The following is a 16,510-nucleotide window of genomic DNA, read 5'->3' on the forward strand; positions in this document are numbered from 1 at the left end:
CCATCAAATCTGTTTAAATACAGATAAATTTTTGTCTTGTGGGTTAGGCCACGTGGTGGTAGTGGTGGTTTATGGTGAAATTCTCGTCAATAACCCTCTACCTCCCGACAAGATTGTCACGCTTACGAAGGATGTTGTTCAAAGATGTTTTAAGTATGCTGAATATTTTTTTTTAAGATGCAACACATGCAGACGAGGGTTATTTTGGGAAACTGGGATATTTGGCCAGTTCAATTATTGATGGCGTGTGTGTAGAAGCTAGAGTGCAGTATCTTAATATAACCCACTCATATGTGGGATAACACTGACAGCTCTGCATAGATAGATTTAATCCATTGCCATCTCCTTAAGAAAGATATTGTTTCTCCAGGCCTGCGGTAGTGTCTCATTCTCTCCCTGGTTGGGTTGTCGAGAAGTGACGTGCGTCACAGCTTGCCTTGCTGGACTCGGGAGCGATGTGGGGGCTCCTCAGGGGAAGAGACAGGCACAGCACGGTCCAAAGTGAGATGTAAACAAAGTCCAACGCCAGGTGGAACCAGGTCGCTGCACTGCAGGACAGGACGACAGAGGCGCGCGGCGACAGAGGCAAGCCGGTAAATGGAGCGCTCGCGTGAAGCGCCGGCCAACATCAAACGATGGCACGGTGCCGGAAGGCAGAGGCGACAGCATCGGCGTTTTGAGTGAAGAAATGTGAAGGTGAATGAGTAAATATTTTACTGTCGTTTGTCTCCCCCGCTTTGGAGATAAAATGCGATGAGTCCGTCAGCCGATTGGCTTTCTGGATAGAAATTATCCAGCAGCAAAATCGGTTTAACAGGAAAACTCTCAAGACTGCGTCGACCATCAGGATCTCATCAGCAGTCAGGCCTATTAAACAGATACTGCCGGGCTGCGAGTTTGTTATTGGCAAGAACACTACGTGGACCAGACGGCCACGTTCATCGCCAAAAGCATCAATCAGTATTATGATGCCGGGTACTTTACAACACAAAGTTATGTTAAAAAATTAAGTGTCTAAATGTGCCCACATCTCAAGGCAAAGTACCAATAGGAAGGCATGCACAAATACATCTTAGAAGGGAGTAGGAATTGTTTATTATTTTTATAAATAAATATATTTTTGCTGGCAGACGGCAGCTGCGTCGCAGAGCACAATATCAGATGGACACAGTGTAAGGGAGTGGCTGCGGCCACTCAATGTGCTGCATCTGCTCTTATGTACGCAGAGAACTTCAAGATGATGTAAAACAATTATTGGATACATGGGATGGTGCTCATCTATTTGCTAGCACTGAGCCAAGTATGGAAATACCACATTCCTATGGCAGGGGCAAGTCTATCCACAAAGTGGTATTCAGTTTTATCAACTCCCCCCCCTCCCCCCGGCGAGATGTAACGCCGAGTCGACCTGCGACCGGGGATTTGAGCTCGTGACGCTCCAAATGCGATCTGCGACGCTCCGCGCCTGCGTCCGCCTAGCCAGATCGTGAAGATCGACCGACAAAATTACTGATTTTGCTTTCACGGCCGCAATAAACGCTACGGTGACTACACGGCGCACGTTACCGTCACGTTTCAACTCGGCGATGAAACACCGGGGGGGCCCCACCTACCCTCGCGGCAAAGTTTGGCCCACAATCGTGGCCGCCACAAATCTAAAAGTAATTCCGAGTTTGGTTGAGAGCAGGGGGTGGGTGGGGTGGTGAGGAAATGAGAACATGTGTTTTGTTAGAAACAGGGCCTTTGCATTGCTCTTACTATCCATAGCTGTTCCACTTCAAGTCTATGAACTTCTTGACCAAGGGGTGTTTAATGACGTCAAACAGTTGGTTCGAGACGATGAGCTTCAGCTGAAAAGAAGGGACAAAAAAAAGAAATCGGCACACCCTAGGCCAATGTCATATTTCTCAAACAGCGCAGTTCCTCAGGTCAAATTTTACATGCGGAGTCAGAGTGTGCTCATTACTGCCTCCGCTCACCGGGGTTCTGTACGTCTCCGTGTGTTCTGAAAGAAGACAAATGCAAAGATGTCGGGAACGTTGCCAACGGTTTTGGGAGCATTACCGCGCCGGCGTCTTTTTTCGCTATTGTGCGGCGTAGATATCCGATGTGTCGTCTGCGTGCCGTTTGGCAAGATGTGCTCCCCGGAACTGAATTCAAGCTTCCCGAAAACACTCACGCGAGAGCTGTACACGGTTTTATGAGCTCCCGCGTAAATAATTGCGAGACCATATGACAGGCGTTGTCGGCTGTAGACTTCAGGGTTACAAGGTGGACAGCAGAGGGTGCGATTCAACAAAATCCATAGTAATTGTACAGTACTTCTGTGCTCCTATGTCTATAGTCCCAGCCTTCACCAATCCAAACCGACCAGTGTTGTGAAATTTGGTTAAATTGCCCCCATGATGTACACGGTGTTGGGAGGCCCTCATCCAGCGGTGGATTGACAAGGAGCCCTCCACAAATGGTAAAGACTTATAGGGGTCGTCCCTTTGGGATCGATAAAACGAGTACCGCACTGTGGGAAGGCAACAACGTATGGCGCGAAAGAGGTTCAACGTACATAATTAAAAATACAATGTCCATCCCGTGGATACACTGATCCGTCGAGTGAATACAGAATTTACAGAATTTCCACCACTGATTCGGGATCAATACTGGATATACAGTAACTGCCATTGCGCATTGCTCATTTAGGCAGAGAGAGACATTTTTTCACTGGACTTTGCTAAGAACTGACAATCAACGTCCGTGGGCAATCGAAAAAATGCTTACGAAACATTTTACAAATTAATCTGGATGTAGTTCAAGGCCTATGAGACTTATTTCCTAAAATAAGCATACTGTAAATTTTTATTTAAAGCTTTCGTGACTGCAGTAATTCATATTCTTAGCTCTTTCGGTGAAGTCACGTTGAAGGGACTTTACCGAAAGAGCTAAGAATAAGCATACTGTAATTCCACGAAACAAAATTGTGTCCAAAAAGTAAGTTGTCTTTTGAGCAAGAATCCATTCCAGTGCACAGAACGATCGATCCATTACAGAGTCTTACAGATTTTCCCTCTAATTGAACACTGAACAATGGGTGAGGACAGAGCGGTGCAACTATGGAGTGTGCAGACGGTGCGACTGCACCGGGGTACATGGGCTGGGTGCATGCCAACCACGCGGCGCTACTGACGACATAAATATCTGACACGGTGTGCTTTTGTGTTTATTTATTCAGAAAATTGGACTTTTCCAAGTCTGAATGACTTCATTTAAATTCCGAATGTAGGTGTGTACGTTGAGCCTGTTTCGCACCGCACGCAGCCAACCGTGCTAATCGGAGGGTGCTCTCATAATCCACGCCCAGTGCAGGGTATTCACAAATTCCCACAGCGGATCAACGTGTCCCACGGACCAGAGTATTGTGACACTCCCCTCGACTGCCAGGGGTTTATATTTAGAGGTGTTTGAATAGCGTGTACAGTGCGCACAGCAGCGTGGTGGAATGCCTGAATGTATTAAATGTTCCCCGTTTCAAGCAATGCAAACAGGTGTTGCATTGCTCTCAGGGTGACGGAGTGGGAGAGAGAGGATGGGAGGGGGAAGGGTGGATGGGACAGGCCAATGTATGTAGAAGCGACTTCAGATAATATATACATACCGCCTCAGAGTGAATTACCGTGTCTTATCTCATCGGTTCTCGCAAGCTAAGCAAGATCCGAGCCTGATCAGTAATTGAACAAAAACTAAGCAATTTATTTTTTATTTTACCAGGTAAAGCTCACTGAGCTATGTAGTTCCTTTTTTCAGAAGCGGCCTGGCCACAAATAACATCTCAACGAGGTGGCTTATCACGTGTAAAGTTATAGCAGCCAAATACTCTAAACGCATGTTTCTAAATGTGGAGGGAAAAACCAGAGGACCCCGAGAAAAATCCACGCGACCACGTGGAGAGAGACACGCAAACTCCAAATATACAGCAGCAGGCATCAGGGTCGGGATCGAACCCGCGACCTCCTGCATACCAAACGTTGGGAGTTAACATCTCCTAGCCACCGTGGCGCAATTGGATGGGTGACCACCAATGCATGCCAGGTGTTGTAGGTGCGAGCCTGTAGGATCCAAAGCAGGTGTTTTTGAATGAGTGAAAGTTGCAGCGTAGTGCATGTTGGCCAAAATGTTTATCGGTCACAAACATAACCACTATTAGCACGGCTGGCTACATGCGAAAGAAGTTCAACACATTCTAAATAAAACAAATCACGTCGTGATTTGTTTTATTTTATTTCTAACTATGTGACTCTACGGAAAGAACCAAAGAGTATGGATTCCTGCAGTCACGAAAGCTTCAAATCAAGTTCAACACACATACAGAGCTTAGTACTGTAACACAAGGCCAACAGCGGCTTACGTAGCAATACCTGCGTTCGGCTTTGGCTCCAGGCATGTCAGGTTGAAGCATTGGTGCCGGCGAATGGGGTCAGAGTGATAGAACCGACCTAAAGCCTTATAAGCCTGGAAGCGGGGAGACGGGGATGGGGAGATTGAATGAGTGTGCATGCGCGGTGTATCACAAAAACCCTGGGCATGCTTCGCAACGCATGGGCTCGACTTAAAGTAAGCGTTCACGGTTCGCGTTCACACACGGGGGATTGCACGTCTCCTGGCGGTTGGCGACTATATTCCCATGACTAATATTCGATGCCGCCGTGCGATATATCCGACCGACGGAGGGGGGCATGATCGCTGGGTTACCCGTGTGTGCGTGGGTGTTTTCTGGCACGTCTCTCTCTCTTTTTTTGTGTGGATCTCAGCCCCCCCACCCCCCCCCTCCTCTCCCCCCTAGCAAAGGTCAATTGGGTTCATCTCCCAGATTTATTTTGTCACGACTCCACGAGATGAAACGTCTCCCCCGTTTCCTGAAGCCTGAGTGCCAATCGGATCAACGCTGTAACAACAACATAACTAATATTGTCGGTGACTTGACCATAAAAACACCACAGAGTCGGACCATTCAATATATTTTGGGGGAAACTCCACCAGTGGCTTTGGTCCGTCCTGTTGTTTAATGTGGCCGAACTCATCAACTGGAATTCGGAAACGTCTTCAAGCTGTCTTTTTTAATTAAACTGGGTTCTCAAGTGTAGTAAGTTGATGGCTTCGGTCCAGACAGCAATGGTTGCAAACAAAAAAAAAACACCCCTACACATTAAATTTGGTTCTGCTCTTAATTTTGCTAAAATCTGCTAAATTGCAGCTCTGTGAATCTGCAAAATATCAGTTCGAATGGCATGCGACAAATATTACGCTGTGCGATAGGGCACGTGGGAAAGTCCTGTAGACCAAAGGTAACTTAAAGGGATCTCAGTGGTGTCTGCTCCCATGGGCCATTCTCAAACACGGGGTTGGGGTGGGGGGGGATGCACTGCTCTCCGAGAGAACCAAATGGGTCCTTTGTCTCACAATGTGCACCGACAGTATAATCCGAATAACATTGGGGGGAAAAGGAGAAAAATATTAAATTCAAAGGGTTTTTTTTTCTCTACAATAAGACGGTTGCAGAAGAAAGCTCACCACGGGGGGCATCTTCAGCAGAATAAGTGAGAGGCACGATTGGCCCAAGTCATCCTCTGCACTCGAGTCGGCCCCCAGGTCGAGAAGCAACTGGGCCGTTTCGCTGTGGCCTGAGCACGGAGGGACGAGAAAGGGCAGCAGGCCACTCGCACACGGCGCATTTCACACGGCGGCGTGTCCCACCACGGTGGCATCGCCTCCTCGGGGCACGTGACGCGGGCCCAGCCGCGGCGCGTTCGCCACTCGTTGCAGAGGTTCACCGTTCCAATTCCGACGGGCCGCTGCCACCCCCTTGGTTTTTTAAGTGGTGTGTATTAACAATAACACACTCGGTCCCATTTTGAAAAAAACTGCCCTTAAATTACGGAGCAAGGCATCGCCCCTGCTGTGGAAAACATGGCAGGACCATCCTGATAACAAGCCATGAGAGTCAGTGAAGCTTTTCTGGGCAAAGGGCATTCATTTATTTTATTACTCTGTACATATATACATACACATGTACGTTATTACTTATAGTCTAACGTTCTCCACCATGACCCTGTTTTTCAACAACGATTATTAGATGGGCGCCAACTGCCTTTTAACTCAATGCCTCCCAGCCACGGTTCCTTTCAACACTGAAATTTCTTTTTCACATTGAACATCATCGTAATGAGAACGGTGAGGCCTTTATTCTCAGCAAGGCGTTTCTCATTTAAGTATTTCAATCGTTCTAAATTATAATATACATGTATATATTTAAAGGAAAGTATATGATTTGACATTACTTGAACATCTGCGATTTGCTGCGTGTTATTAAGATGATCAATTAATACAGCACTATATTAAACAAAACCCACCAACTATATGAGTTAATATGCAATTTATTAACTATTTAAGGTAAGCCGGATTTAAGCCTGGTGAGTACATGGATGCGAGACTGACTGGGATTACTGTGGACCGTTGGCTCGGCCTGCTACGTGGCCAGGAGATGACCCTGGATAATTATATCAAATACCATCTGTGTGAAACATCACATGTTCCCTAAAATGCAAAAGGTTTTTTTTTTGGGTACATTTTTTGTCTCCTTCCACACGCAAAACACTCACGAACGGAACCCTTCCTGAAAAAAAAAACATCCTTGAGACCCAGTACGGATTTCCTGGGTAAATAAAAGGCATTATTATCCCTCCATTTAAGAACGAAACAAGAGGATTTCTCCACAAATCTGGCTGTCGCCTGATGAGGCTGGTTGTTGTAATTACCGGCGAATTGTAAACGTTGTAGTGGGTTTACGCACAAATGATTAGTACTGAACTAGTAACTAATTGGCATGTTTTGCCTACGTGACAAACCTTACTAATTGGCTGTGTCGGGTGGTGGCGGGTTTAACGACACATTTATATTTACGTGATCTACCCCAAAAAAAAACCTCTTATGGATAATATTGCTCACGAAAGCCTACGTGTTGAACCAAACGGCATTATTATTCACAGTAAAGGCAACAGAGTTTAAAGTGCAACCTTCAACCTTAAGTGACTCAATCTCTCTATACCATCGCTGTATTCTGAATGAGATCCATTGCCTGAAACGTTAGACCACTATATATCTTTCTACTGAAAGGCAGTGTTAATGACGAACCTTGTGAGTTTATTTAAATGTGTTTGTTATTGAACGTGTGCAGTATATGTGCATGTGCCATGCATGAAGACAATAAAGGTGGAGCAGTGGTGCAGCGATTAGCGAGCACTGTGCCATGAACTTGATGACCTGAGTTCGATTCCCATCAATGGCTAACATCAGTGGCGAGTGATATCTGAAACGATCATAGGCTCCCCTTCCTAAACCCACACTGACCAGCGTGGTGAAATATGGTCAAACAACCCTCATGAGCGACGTGGCCTTCATTCTAGATTAAATCTAGCTTGAAAACACATTTCTTGAGAACTGCCTTTTGTGTTTAGATTGTTGTCGTTCCCCCCGCTCCTCCGACTAGCACGGTTGGCTACGTACGGTGCGAAAGAAGTTCAACATGCGTACATACATTCAAGCAGTGGATTGACATCTGCATTATTTATTAAGCGTGCACAAGGGTGCCGCATAATAGCCATCGACAGAATTCCATTTCATTAAAGCTGAGGAGTAGGGCCATGGGTGAGCGTGCAAGAAATTAGTTGTGCCAACATGGCATGATGTTATCTCAGGCGGGTGTTTTCACATTCGCAGTGTTTCCTCCTAAACTGTGAGTGCTGTACCACGCACTCTCGGTAAAAAAGAAAAACAGTGTTCTTTGCCAACACTGTTCTTGAAATGAATACCTATTTCGGACGTGTGTTATTTTTGAGTAACAAGATATTGCGTTCGTCCGTAACTCTCAACCCATCAGCATGTCTGTTTTGTACAAATTCTGTTATGTCAAAGTGCCAAGACGCTATCTTTGTGAACGTTTGGTGGATAACCACATTTACTAAGGATTAAGAGGGGTGTGGTGTGGTTCATTGTACGCAATCAGAAGATGTCAATTCTTTGTGGTGGCTCTTTGTTTCCGAGTAGTGATGATATATTTCCCCAGCGATTTCATGGATTGCCACAATTAGGAATTGTAATTCAGTTGAAGAATCAAACCTTTTTTCCCAGAGTCCTTGCCTATAAACATCAGGCAGTTCAACAGGATCGGTTGAAGCAAGCCTGACTCTGCTGATGAGACACTATAAGTCGAAACCAATCCAGAGTTTTGTGTTGAACAAAATGCTGCTGAAATAGTGACGCGCTCAAAGAAGGCTGTGTGGCTCATGGGATGTGTAAAATATACTTTTACAGGGATAGATACGTGAAGGAGGTGTATTGTCTGCTCAATTTTTTAGTTTTTACGATCTTTTTTGGATCGTTGATACATTTTCATCAAATCTGTAGTGTTATTTGGTAAACAGCTGGAATGCTGCAGGGCGTCTGCAAATGTACTTTATGGGAGGTGCAGTATTAACAACCAACACCATGACCATAAACGCCTTGAGACCATTAACATTATGAGACCTCAACACCATGGCCCTAAACACCATGAGACCATCAACACCTTGACCATAAATACCATGAGACCATCAACACCATGAGACCATCAATGCCACGAGACCATCACCACCATGAGCCAATCAACACCAAGGTGTACCTCACCAGCAGTGTGTGTGTGTATTTCATACCATGCAGCACGGCCATGTGTAGAGGCGTGCGGCCCTGGCGGTCTCTGGCGTGCACGTCCGCCCCGTGCAATTCCATGGCCTTCACCGCGGCAGTCGCGCCGCGCTTTGCCGCGTGGTGCAAGGGCGTCTGCAGCTCTCCCGTCGTCCTCGCCTCCACGCTGGCTGCATCGATGACGACATTCGAGACTTCAGTAACGGCAGCAATAATGACAACGCGTAACGTGCGGGGCCCTTCTGACGATCCACTGCTGGATGAGGGTCTCTCCCCAGGCCACGTGGCACGTGGTGGTTATATATCACGCCGGTCAGTGCGGGTTGATGAAGAGGTGGGGGGGAAGCACAAAAGTACAGGAGTATTGTCATGGATAGAGAACGTCTTTGCATTATGGTGGGACCTGATATTGTCATTCAGACCTGGATTAAAGTCATTTTGTGTGCTTCAGTAAGGACTGTTTTATGGGTCCCTTCCTTGTTTTGCGGTTTACTCTTTAAAATGCAAATGTCTGGAGGATTAAGACATTTGAAATTCTGGCTATGACACTATTATACAATAAGCTGCATTTGGAAAAAAGATACAGCAAGGCCTTCGTCACGCACACATCTATTTTATAAATAAAAAATAGACCCTGTGGTATGTACAACAAAGCAGAGCAAACGGGTTTACAGAGGCGTTGCTTATCGCTGCACTGCCTCTGGCAAAAAAACAAACTGTTAAGAGCTGTGGTGGCATCATCATCATCACCGCGATACATGGGCAGGTAACCCGCAGTAGGTGTCCTCTGCACATTTAGTAATTTGTTGTTTCTACTTTCCTCTTTCTTGTGCTAATGAGCTCAAGTAGTGGCCTCATATTTCTGGCCCCAATCTCCCGTGATGTCGTCGTCGTCAAGCCGTTCTCTGTTAAGTCTTTCTCTCTCCGGTTCCTTCCATTTTTCCGAACAACAACAACACGCTTTTAATATTCCTGTTGTTGTCCATGCGACATGTGGTGTCCAAATCGTGCCAGTTTCCTGCTCATCACTGCCTCTGCATCATCATCATCATCAAGCCGTCTTCTTCTATGTGCAACCGTTTTCTTACTTCTACGTTGGTCACTCTTTGGGTCCAGTTTAGATGCAGTATCCTTCTATAGCAATATATTTATAATTCCAATAACTTACCTGCTGCGGCAGATGCCTGGAATCCATAGTTTTGAAGGAAAGGCTTGGTGGATGACGTGGATTTGTGAACCTCCAGAATCCTCTGGGTTGTAAGGTGACCAGGAGATCCAGTGTCAGTAAATGAGTTCACGTAGCTTTTCGTGATATTTCCTCAAAGATTGGGGATTTGCTCCGAGTACTCTGGTTTCATCCGTGATACAAAGTGCTCATTCAAATTGGAAACAGCTAAACATCCCCAATGTAAGCCGCTCTTGAAAAAAAAAGTCTTGACACAAACTGACGTTTTACCCTGGTATATAAATGATAATTCACTATGTAACACGATTTTTGCCCCTGGGTAGTAAGTGTTATTATTTATTTCCTTATGCCTAAAAAGTATAGAAAATGGCGATTATTCCCCACAAACTTTGCTTTTGTGACCAGGACTTTAAGTGAAGGAATGACACAAATGCACACGTTTTCTCATTGAAAATAGGTAAATGAAAAAAATATCACTGCCCTGGTCACAAAAGCAGAGTTTGTGGGGAATAATAGCAATTTTCTGTACTTTTGAGGCATAAGCAATTAGGAAATAACACTTACTACCCCTGAACAATTTTTTTGTTACAGAGTGTAATGCTACAACAGTGGGTGGCGCTATGGCAGAGTGGGTGCCACGGTGGCCAGATGTTAGCTGCCTCGCCTGGTATACAGGAGGTCGTGTGTTTTATCCCAACCCTGATGCCTGTATATTTAGAGCTTGCCTGTTCTCTGCGTGGTCGCATCGATTTTTTTCTCCCGGTCCTCCAGTTTTCCCCCGCCACATTTATAAACATGCGTTTTATAGTATTTGGCTGTTATAAATGGCCACGCGATAAGCCACTTCGTTGAGCTGTCATTTGTGGGCAGGTCGCTTCTAAAAAAGAGCTATATAGCTCAGTGGGCCTTACCTGATAAAATAAAAAAAATAGTTTATAGTTTTAGAGTGGTTAGCTACAAACCTTGTAACCTGACATCACTCGGGTGCGAGTTATGTCCACTGAATACCAACGTGCACTGCACAGAGTGATGAACTACGGCCCAACAACTCCCATTATGGGCACGGCGTAGGGAGGCCTTAATCCAGCAGTGGATTGACAAAAGGAGGGAAATTACGACCGTATTCGTCAGTGGTTCCTCGAGCATGGGGGATGGCATGTCTTCCACAGTCGGTGGAATCGTCAACACGTCAGGAGATGGACGAACTGCCTGACTTGAGATACACGTGCTCGATTGCAGGCACGGCAGGTGGCTCTGGAGGGAAGGAGTGGGCCCTGTTGATGTCGAACCGCTGCTCTTTCTTTTCATCTCTGCCGTCATGATCATGAATAAATAATACTCACATTTTATACAGCGTCATTCATGCTCATAGCATCCCAGAACGCTGTCCATTAATTATATATATATGAGGACCAACTCCCATATACAGCCAAGTAAATCAAAACCCTACTGCCAAGCAAAATAAAAAATGAATAAATAAATTAAGAAATGGCACCCAAATAAAAAGCACAAAAAACAAAAAAAGTTATCACAACATACGGCATTATTACTTTGCACTCTTATCGTGTTTGCATATTGTTTGTTGTTGTAACGTTCTGACCCCGTGAACCAACTGGACATCCGTGAAAGAGAGCTTTCTAGCTCATTGGATTCCTCCAGTATAAAGTAAATATTCTCATTTATAATTCTTGATTGAACGGTTGGGAGCTGGGCAAGCGGTGACGTTTGTGCGGTTAGCTGCGAGCCACCTACCGCCGCTGTGCACCAGAACTCGCAGCACCTCCACACTGTTGGCAGTGGCCGCTACGTGCAGTGGCGTGCAGCCGAGAGCATCAACCCCGTTGGCGTCCGCTCCCTTCGCCAGCAGAAACTCAGCAACCTTGGCGCTGTGAATGAGTGCGACCTGGCGGGCGGGAGAGGAATCAAGACGGGAGTTGGCGAGGGGTGGTGTGCGATGATGATGATGATGATAATCGCCGTGTCAGCTCCGGAAACGGCAAAACAAATTGTCGTGATTAGCAACAATGTCCGTTGGTAATGTGAACACAATGCTCTTGTTGTTTAATTGTGATGTTTTGCCCTTTTTAACCATGACATTCTCAGCGAGGCTCCAGACTTATTAACGAGGGTGCTGCTTAGGATGTTTGGCAAAAAATATTTAAGGTCGGGTAAGGTGGCGCACCATCAAATCACCAAGAATGTTCCAATCTCGTCCGATCTCAGAAGCTAAGCAGGGTTTTGGGCTTTGGTAGTGCTTGAATGGGCGACTACCATGCATAAGAACAAGTGTTATAGGCTGCTGTGAGGCCTGCATTGTGGGCAGCAGAGAGTCATGCAGCAAAACACACTGTTGTTCTCTATGCTCCCACATCTATGCACCCACCTTAACCAACTTGCATTGACCAGCATGGTGAAGTATGGTGAGATAACCCACGACCCGCAGAACATATGGAGGCCTTCATCCAGCAGTGGATTGACAAAAGGACTGTACAGGTGCATATTTTTAAGTCATGTTGCACTATGAAATGTTAATGAATGCGTGTTGCCAACCTGATGCAATGCAGTTTGACCATGTTCATGAGAGCAATTGATATCCGCTCCATCATCCAGCATTTTCTCAAGAGCGAGCAAATCCAACTGTTAAAAATAAATATCTCGATTTAAAGTACAAAACTGAAAAATACTAATTATCCACGCATATGGTCAAGATGAAACCTTTGCTTGCATTTTATTGACAAAAGATTCAAACAAAATGTCAGATTCTTGGCATTGCAATGATAAGATAAGCGTAACGTTCAGAGACAGTGAAGTCACCCTTTTTAATAAACCGATATGAAATTAATCACGGAAAATACACATTGGCTATTTCAACAGCAGAAATATCACGACTAGGCGGCCGAGTGAGTATTAATTTGTTCAGCCGGCACATGACTAAACTGTTTACAGCATTTCATTATCCATTCACGTTGCAATTACACAAAAAGAGCACAACAAACAGGGCAACTGTGTGGACAGAGTAAACATTACTTGTCAACGAAAAGGGTAAAATACAACTGTCATATTTTCTGCCAGCTTTTTTAATAGACACATCAACTCCCCACAGTCCAGTGAAATATTATTTTTTAAAACAATACGAGACCGGAGCCCCGTATTGAAAACAAGGAGAGCCATCGCGGCAGTGTTGCTGGGTGTTCGTATATATATCGGGTGGCTCACGGTATAAATTATTTTATCCTATTGCTTATTTTCTAGATGCGTATGCAGGAGAGTGTGGCATTTCTAGTTAAGAGGGTCAGTCGCGTCATCTTCATGTTTTATTTAATGTGTCAAGATTGGACTGCTGAGTCTGGGCGAATGCAGCAGTTTTTTTCTTCTTCAAGTCTTTAGGTCCTTAAATTAGTAATGGGTGGAGGGGGCACAATTTAAATAAAGCACATGCTGTAGTGAAATTAGCTGTCTTCACAACCTCAGCTCACTGCAATATAAGCAGACGGTCAACTGGCATCGATTGGGTTTGCTTTCCAGCATCAATTCTGGGAGCTTCAGCAGATCATAAAATGCCCTTGTCAAGGGTGATGATTGAATGCATCAGCCCACTGCACTTCTGGTCAACACAGTTTGGGCGGTTGGACATTCCAGGGAGCTCTGCTGTGAGGCTCTCTCCGTTGTGTTTTCGGGTTTTGCCGCGTTGTTGTCCGGCTCAAAGTCCGACGTTTCGATCCGTGTGCTGGGAGCTTCTCCCTCCTCAGAGTGAACCTATTCCTCCCAGCACATGCAGCGAATCGTCAAGAGACTACGCCAAACAACACGCGGCACAGCCCGAAAACACATCAGAGAACTGTACACAGCACAACCGCGAGAACTTACATGTATGCTGAACTTCTTTCGCATCGTACGTAGCCAACTGTGCTAATCGGAGCTGCGCGGAAGGACAACAAACTAAACACAAAAAGCAGTTTTAAAGAAATTAGTTTTCAATCTAGATTTAAAAGCGCATAGCTCCAGTGGCTTTCTAATATCGGAAGGAAAAGCGTACCAGATCGCCGCAGAAGCACATCCAGAAAGCGCACGATGCAGTGACCGTCTTTGTTCAATGGCTAGCCAAAAGCCGCTGCGAAGATGACCGGAGTACAGCGTGATGGTTGACATAGCACGCAGAGTGAACGGCTAACCTTCTGCTCGGCAGGGTCTGTCTCTTGCTTCACGAACTCGGCAATAAATGCCCGATTGAGAGTTGGGTGCAGAGGAACGTTCTCAAATGTAGCCCTAACGGAGCCGATCTCGCCGAGTTCCATGATTCCTCCCCGCTGTTCTCCGTTGGCGATAAGCTTGAGTGTTACTGCCAGACACATGCACGCGGAGTACATCACATCAGATGATTAACATGAAAAGGGCAATTCCTGGCATTGCAATTTAGCCACGCAGCATTATTTATGCCTCGTTTACTACTGGCATATACGTATACCGCCGTTTTGATACTTATGCCGAGACGTGTTTATGCTTTGTCAGCGGAAAAGGTGGCCATCCTATATAGGAACCCCGATCACATACATATTGCGAGGCCTTCACCCAGTTGTAGATTAGCAAAGGGCTATAATTATTGTTTTATGTTAGTGTAAGAAATAATGCACGACTCTCCACACGAATCTTACGGCCTCAGATTGTTTTGCACCTGAAAAACAGACAAAGAAAGCCATTCGTGTAATAGTTTGAGCAATTGCTGACATTTGCAAATGGAAGAGTTCTGTATTTTAATAGTTAATCATATATTGCTGCGTTAATATTCGGTATATGGAGGGGGTTATTTTGCATCCCACCGAAAGGCATCTAAAAATGATTACTCTTCTAGACTTGGCGGAAGGCGGCAATGGTTTTGCTGAAACCATAATTTCTGAGCGGGAATATTGTCTGCAAATCCAGTAAAAGTGTAGCCATGAGGCACACGGCGAAAATAAAAATGTCCCGTATGTTACATCCGTCGTTATATCACCACGCTTATTGGTGTCCACAGAGTATCCCACCTTTAACAAGCTCCATGCGGCCGGAAGATGATAGTTAACATCATCAAACGTGAGATTTCAGAATGAAAATGATGTCCATATCGCGAATAGGGCTGGCAGGGTGGTGGCAGTGGTAACACTTGTGCAGTGGTTCTTAACCTTTACTGCAGACTTGCAGCCCCCCCCCCTTCCTTGGCTCTCCAATCGTTAAAAAAAATGTATGTTAATAAATACATAGAGGTTTGATGAAACAAAATAGTTGTACTTACGTGCCCGTGCTTCTAAAAACATCTGCCCATGTCTCGCACCCCCAGAAAGGGCACCTTTCAATTGTGGAGTCTGAATGTTCTCCCCCTTTTATGCGTGGATTTCCTTCTCCCATATATATAAAAAAAAAACTCACCATAATCTGTAACTGGTATTGGCCCAAATATCTGGACTATTTTTACCTTAAAATAACTCTATTTGGATTACACACAGCAACGTGGCCTCCTAATGCACAACACTTGGCAGGAAACAATTGTCTTGAGACTCATGTGAGATGTTGCTGGGCAAACCGAGCGTAGTATTGATGTATTCACCCAGAACTTTTTATATTTTGCATCTGATATATATACGGATTAATGACAATTAACTGCCTTGAGTCGCAGCCTCGGCGGTAACACTTAAACGCAATCTCACGTGGATTTAATGATAGGGTTATTCGAATGAATTGAATGGTCTAAAACAACACACAAGAATCACGACAATACACAGGGAATACAAATCAGGTAGCTATCCTGATTATATAATATATATCTATTTTGAATGGTATAAGTGGGAAGGAGTGGAATATCGCTAGTATAGTATTGTATTTTAAATAGCGTAATGCTCAAGGGAATATTACCCAGTGATAGTACTGTATAGATTATATACACAAGGGCATCATTAGCAGTCTTTACTCCACAGTAGTATACTTAAACAATATATACCTGTGCAGAAAAGCAGCAACGTAGACTTTAAGGACTAAATAAATAACACACGAGGGACTGATCTTAGAGTACAGCAAGTAGGCATGGTATTGTAGTTAAACCGCACTTCAGTGCGCACGGAATAGCATTACCATACAGTAGTATACATAGACTGTATTTATAGTCTGAACCTTCTTGGCCAGTGTGGAAGAGTAGGCCAAAAACACCCTCCCTCATGTGGACGCTCTACCGTCGTCAGCAGTGGCCTGTGTGTAGGAAGTTGCAGGGCCGCGCTTTTAATTTTACAAACCTGTATCGCCACAGCGTTACTACATATTCTGCATTTATAAAACTGTCAAACATATTTCAAGCTAAGCCTGCATTAGACTTAACACAACAAAACACACACACACAACACACACTCAGCCCATGCTGCACGCACAGATAGACCCTACCTACTTTACATGCTATAACGCGAGGTGGACCCACCAACCAACTTGGGCAAACCGTACAAAGCACGCGTTGCGAGAATGCAGTCCCGTAAAAGACGTCGAGTCGGGATAGAAATTGTGTGACTAACAGACAAAAGACGCGAAAGAATACTCAAAGAGTCCACGTTAATTAGACTTCATTTCTAGACTGTA

General features: G+C 45.0%; 1 protein-coding gene across 3 annotated transcripts in view; it reads right to left on the bottom strand.

Annotated features, from left to right (window-relative positions):
- LOC116945184 (uncharacterized) overlaps positions 1-16,461 on the bottom strand; it is a 29,799-nt gene extending 13,338 nt beyond the window's left edge. The window contains exons 1-10 of one of the 3 annotated variants that reach the window (XM_076068941.1): positions 16,356-16,461; positions 14,089-14,255; positions 12,467-12,553; positions 11,669-11,819; positions 8,739-8,900; positions 5,563-5,672; positions 4,410-4,503; positions 1,980-2,005; positions 1,759-1,850; positions 437-548 (exon numbers count right to left, since the gene is read on the bottom strand). In XM_076068941.1, coding sequence (XP_075925056.1) covers positions 437-548; positions 1,759-1,850; positions 1,980-2,005; positions 4,410-4,503; positions 5,563-5,672; positions 8,739-8,900; positions 11,669-11,819; positions 12,467-12,553; positions 14,089-14,211 — 957 coding nt within the window. In that variant the 5' untranslated portion in view covers positions 14,212-14,255; positions 16,356-16,461. Of the gene's footprint in view, positions 1-436; positions 549-1,758; positions 1,851-1,979; positions 2,006-4,409; positions 4,504-5,562; positions 5,673-8,738; positions 8,901-11,668; positions 11,820-12,466; positions 12,554-14,088; positions 14,256-14,937; positions 15,538-16,321 lie in introns of those variants that run through there. The other 2 variants (XM_076068940.1, XM_076068939.1) reach the window with 2 other exon arrangements.
- Positions 16,462-16,510: the final 49 nt, after the last annotated feature.

This window comes from Petromyzon marinus, chromosome 23 (assembly GCF_048934315.1).
Source record: "Petromyzon marinus isolate PM22_M1 ecotype Great Lakes invasive population chromosome 23, UKy_Petmar_22M1.pri1.0, whole genome shotgun sequence".
NCBI classification, from domain to species: domain Eukaryota; kingdom Metazoa; phylum Chordata; class Hyperoartia; order Petromyzontiformes; family Petromyzontidae; genus Petromyzon; species Petromyzon marinus.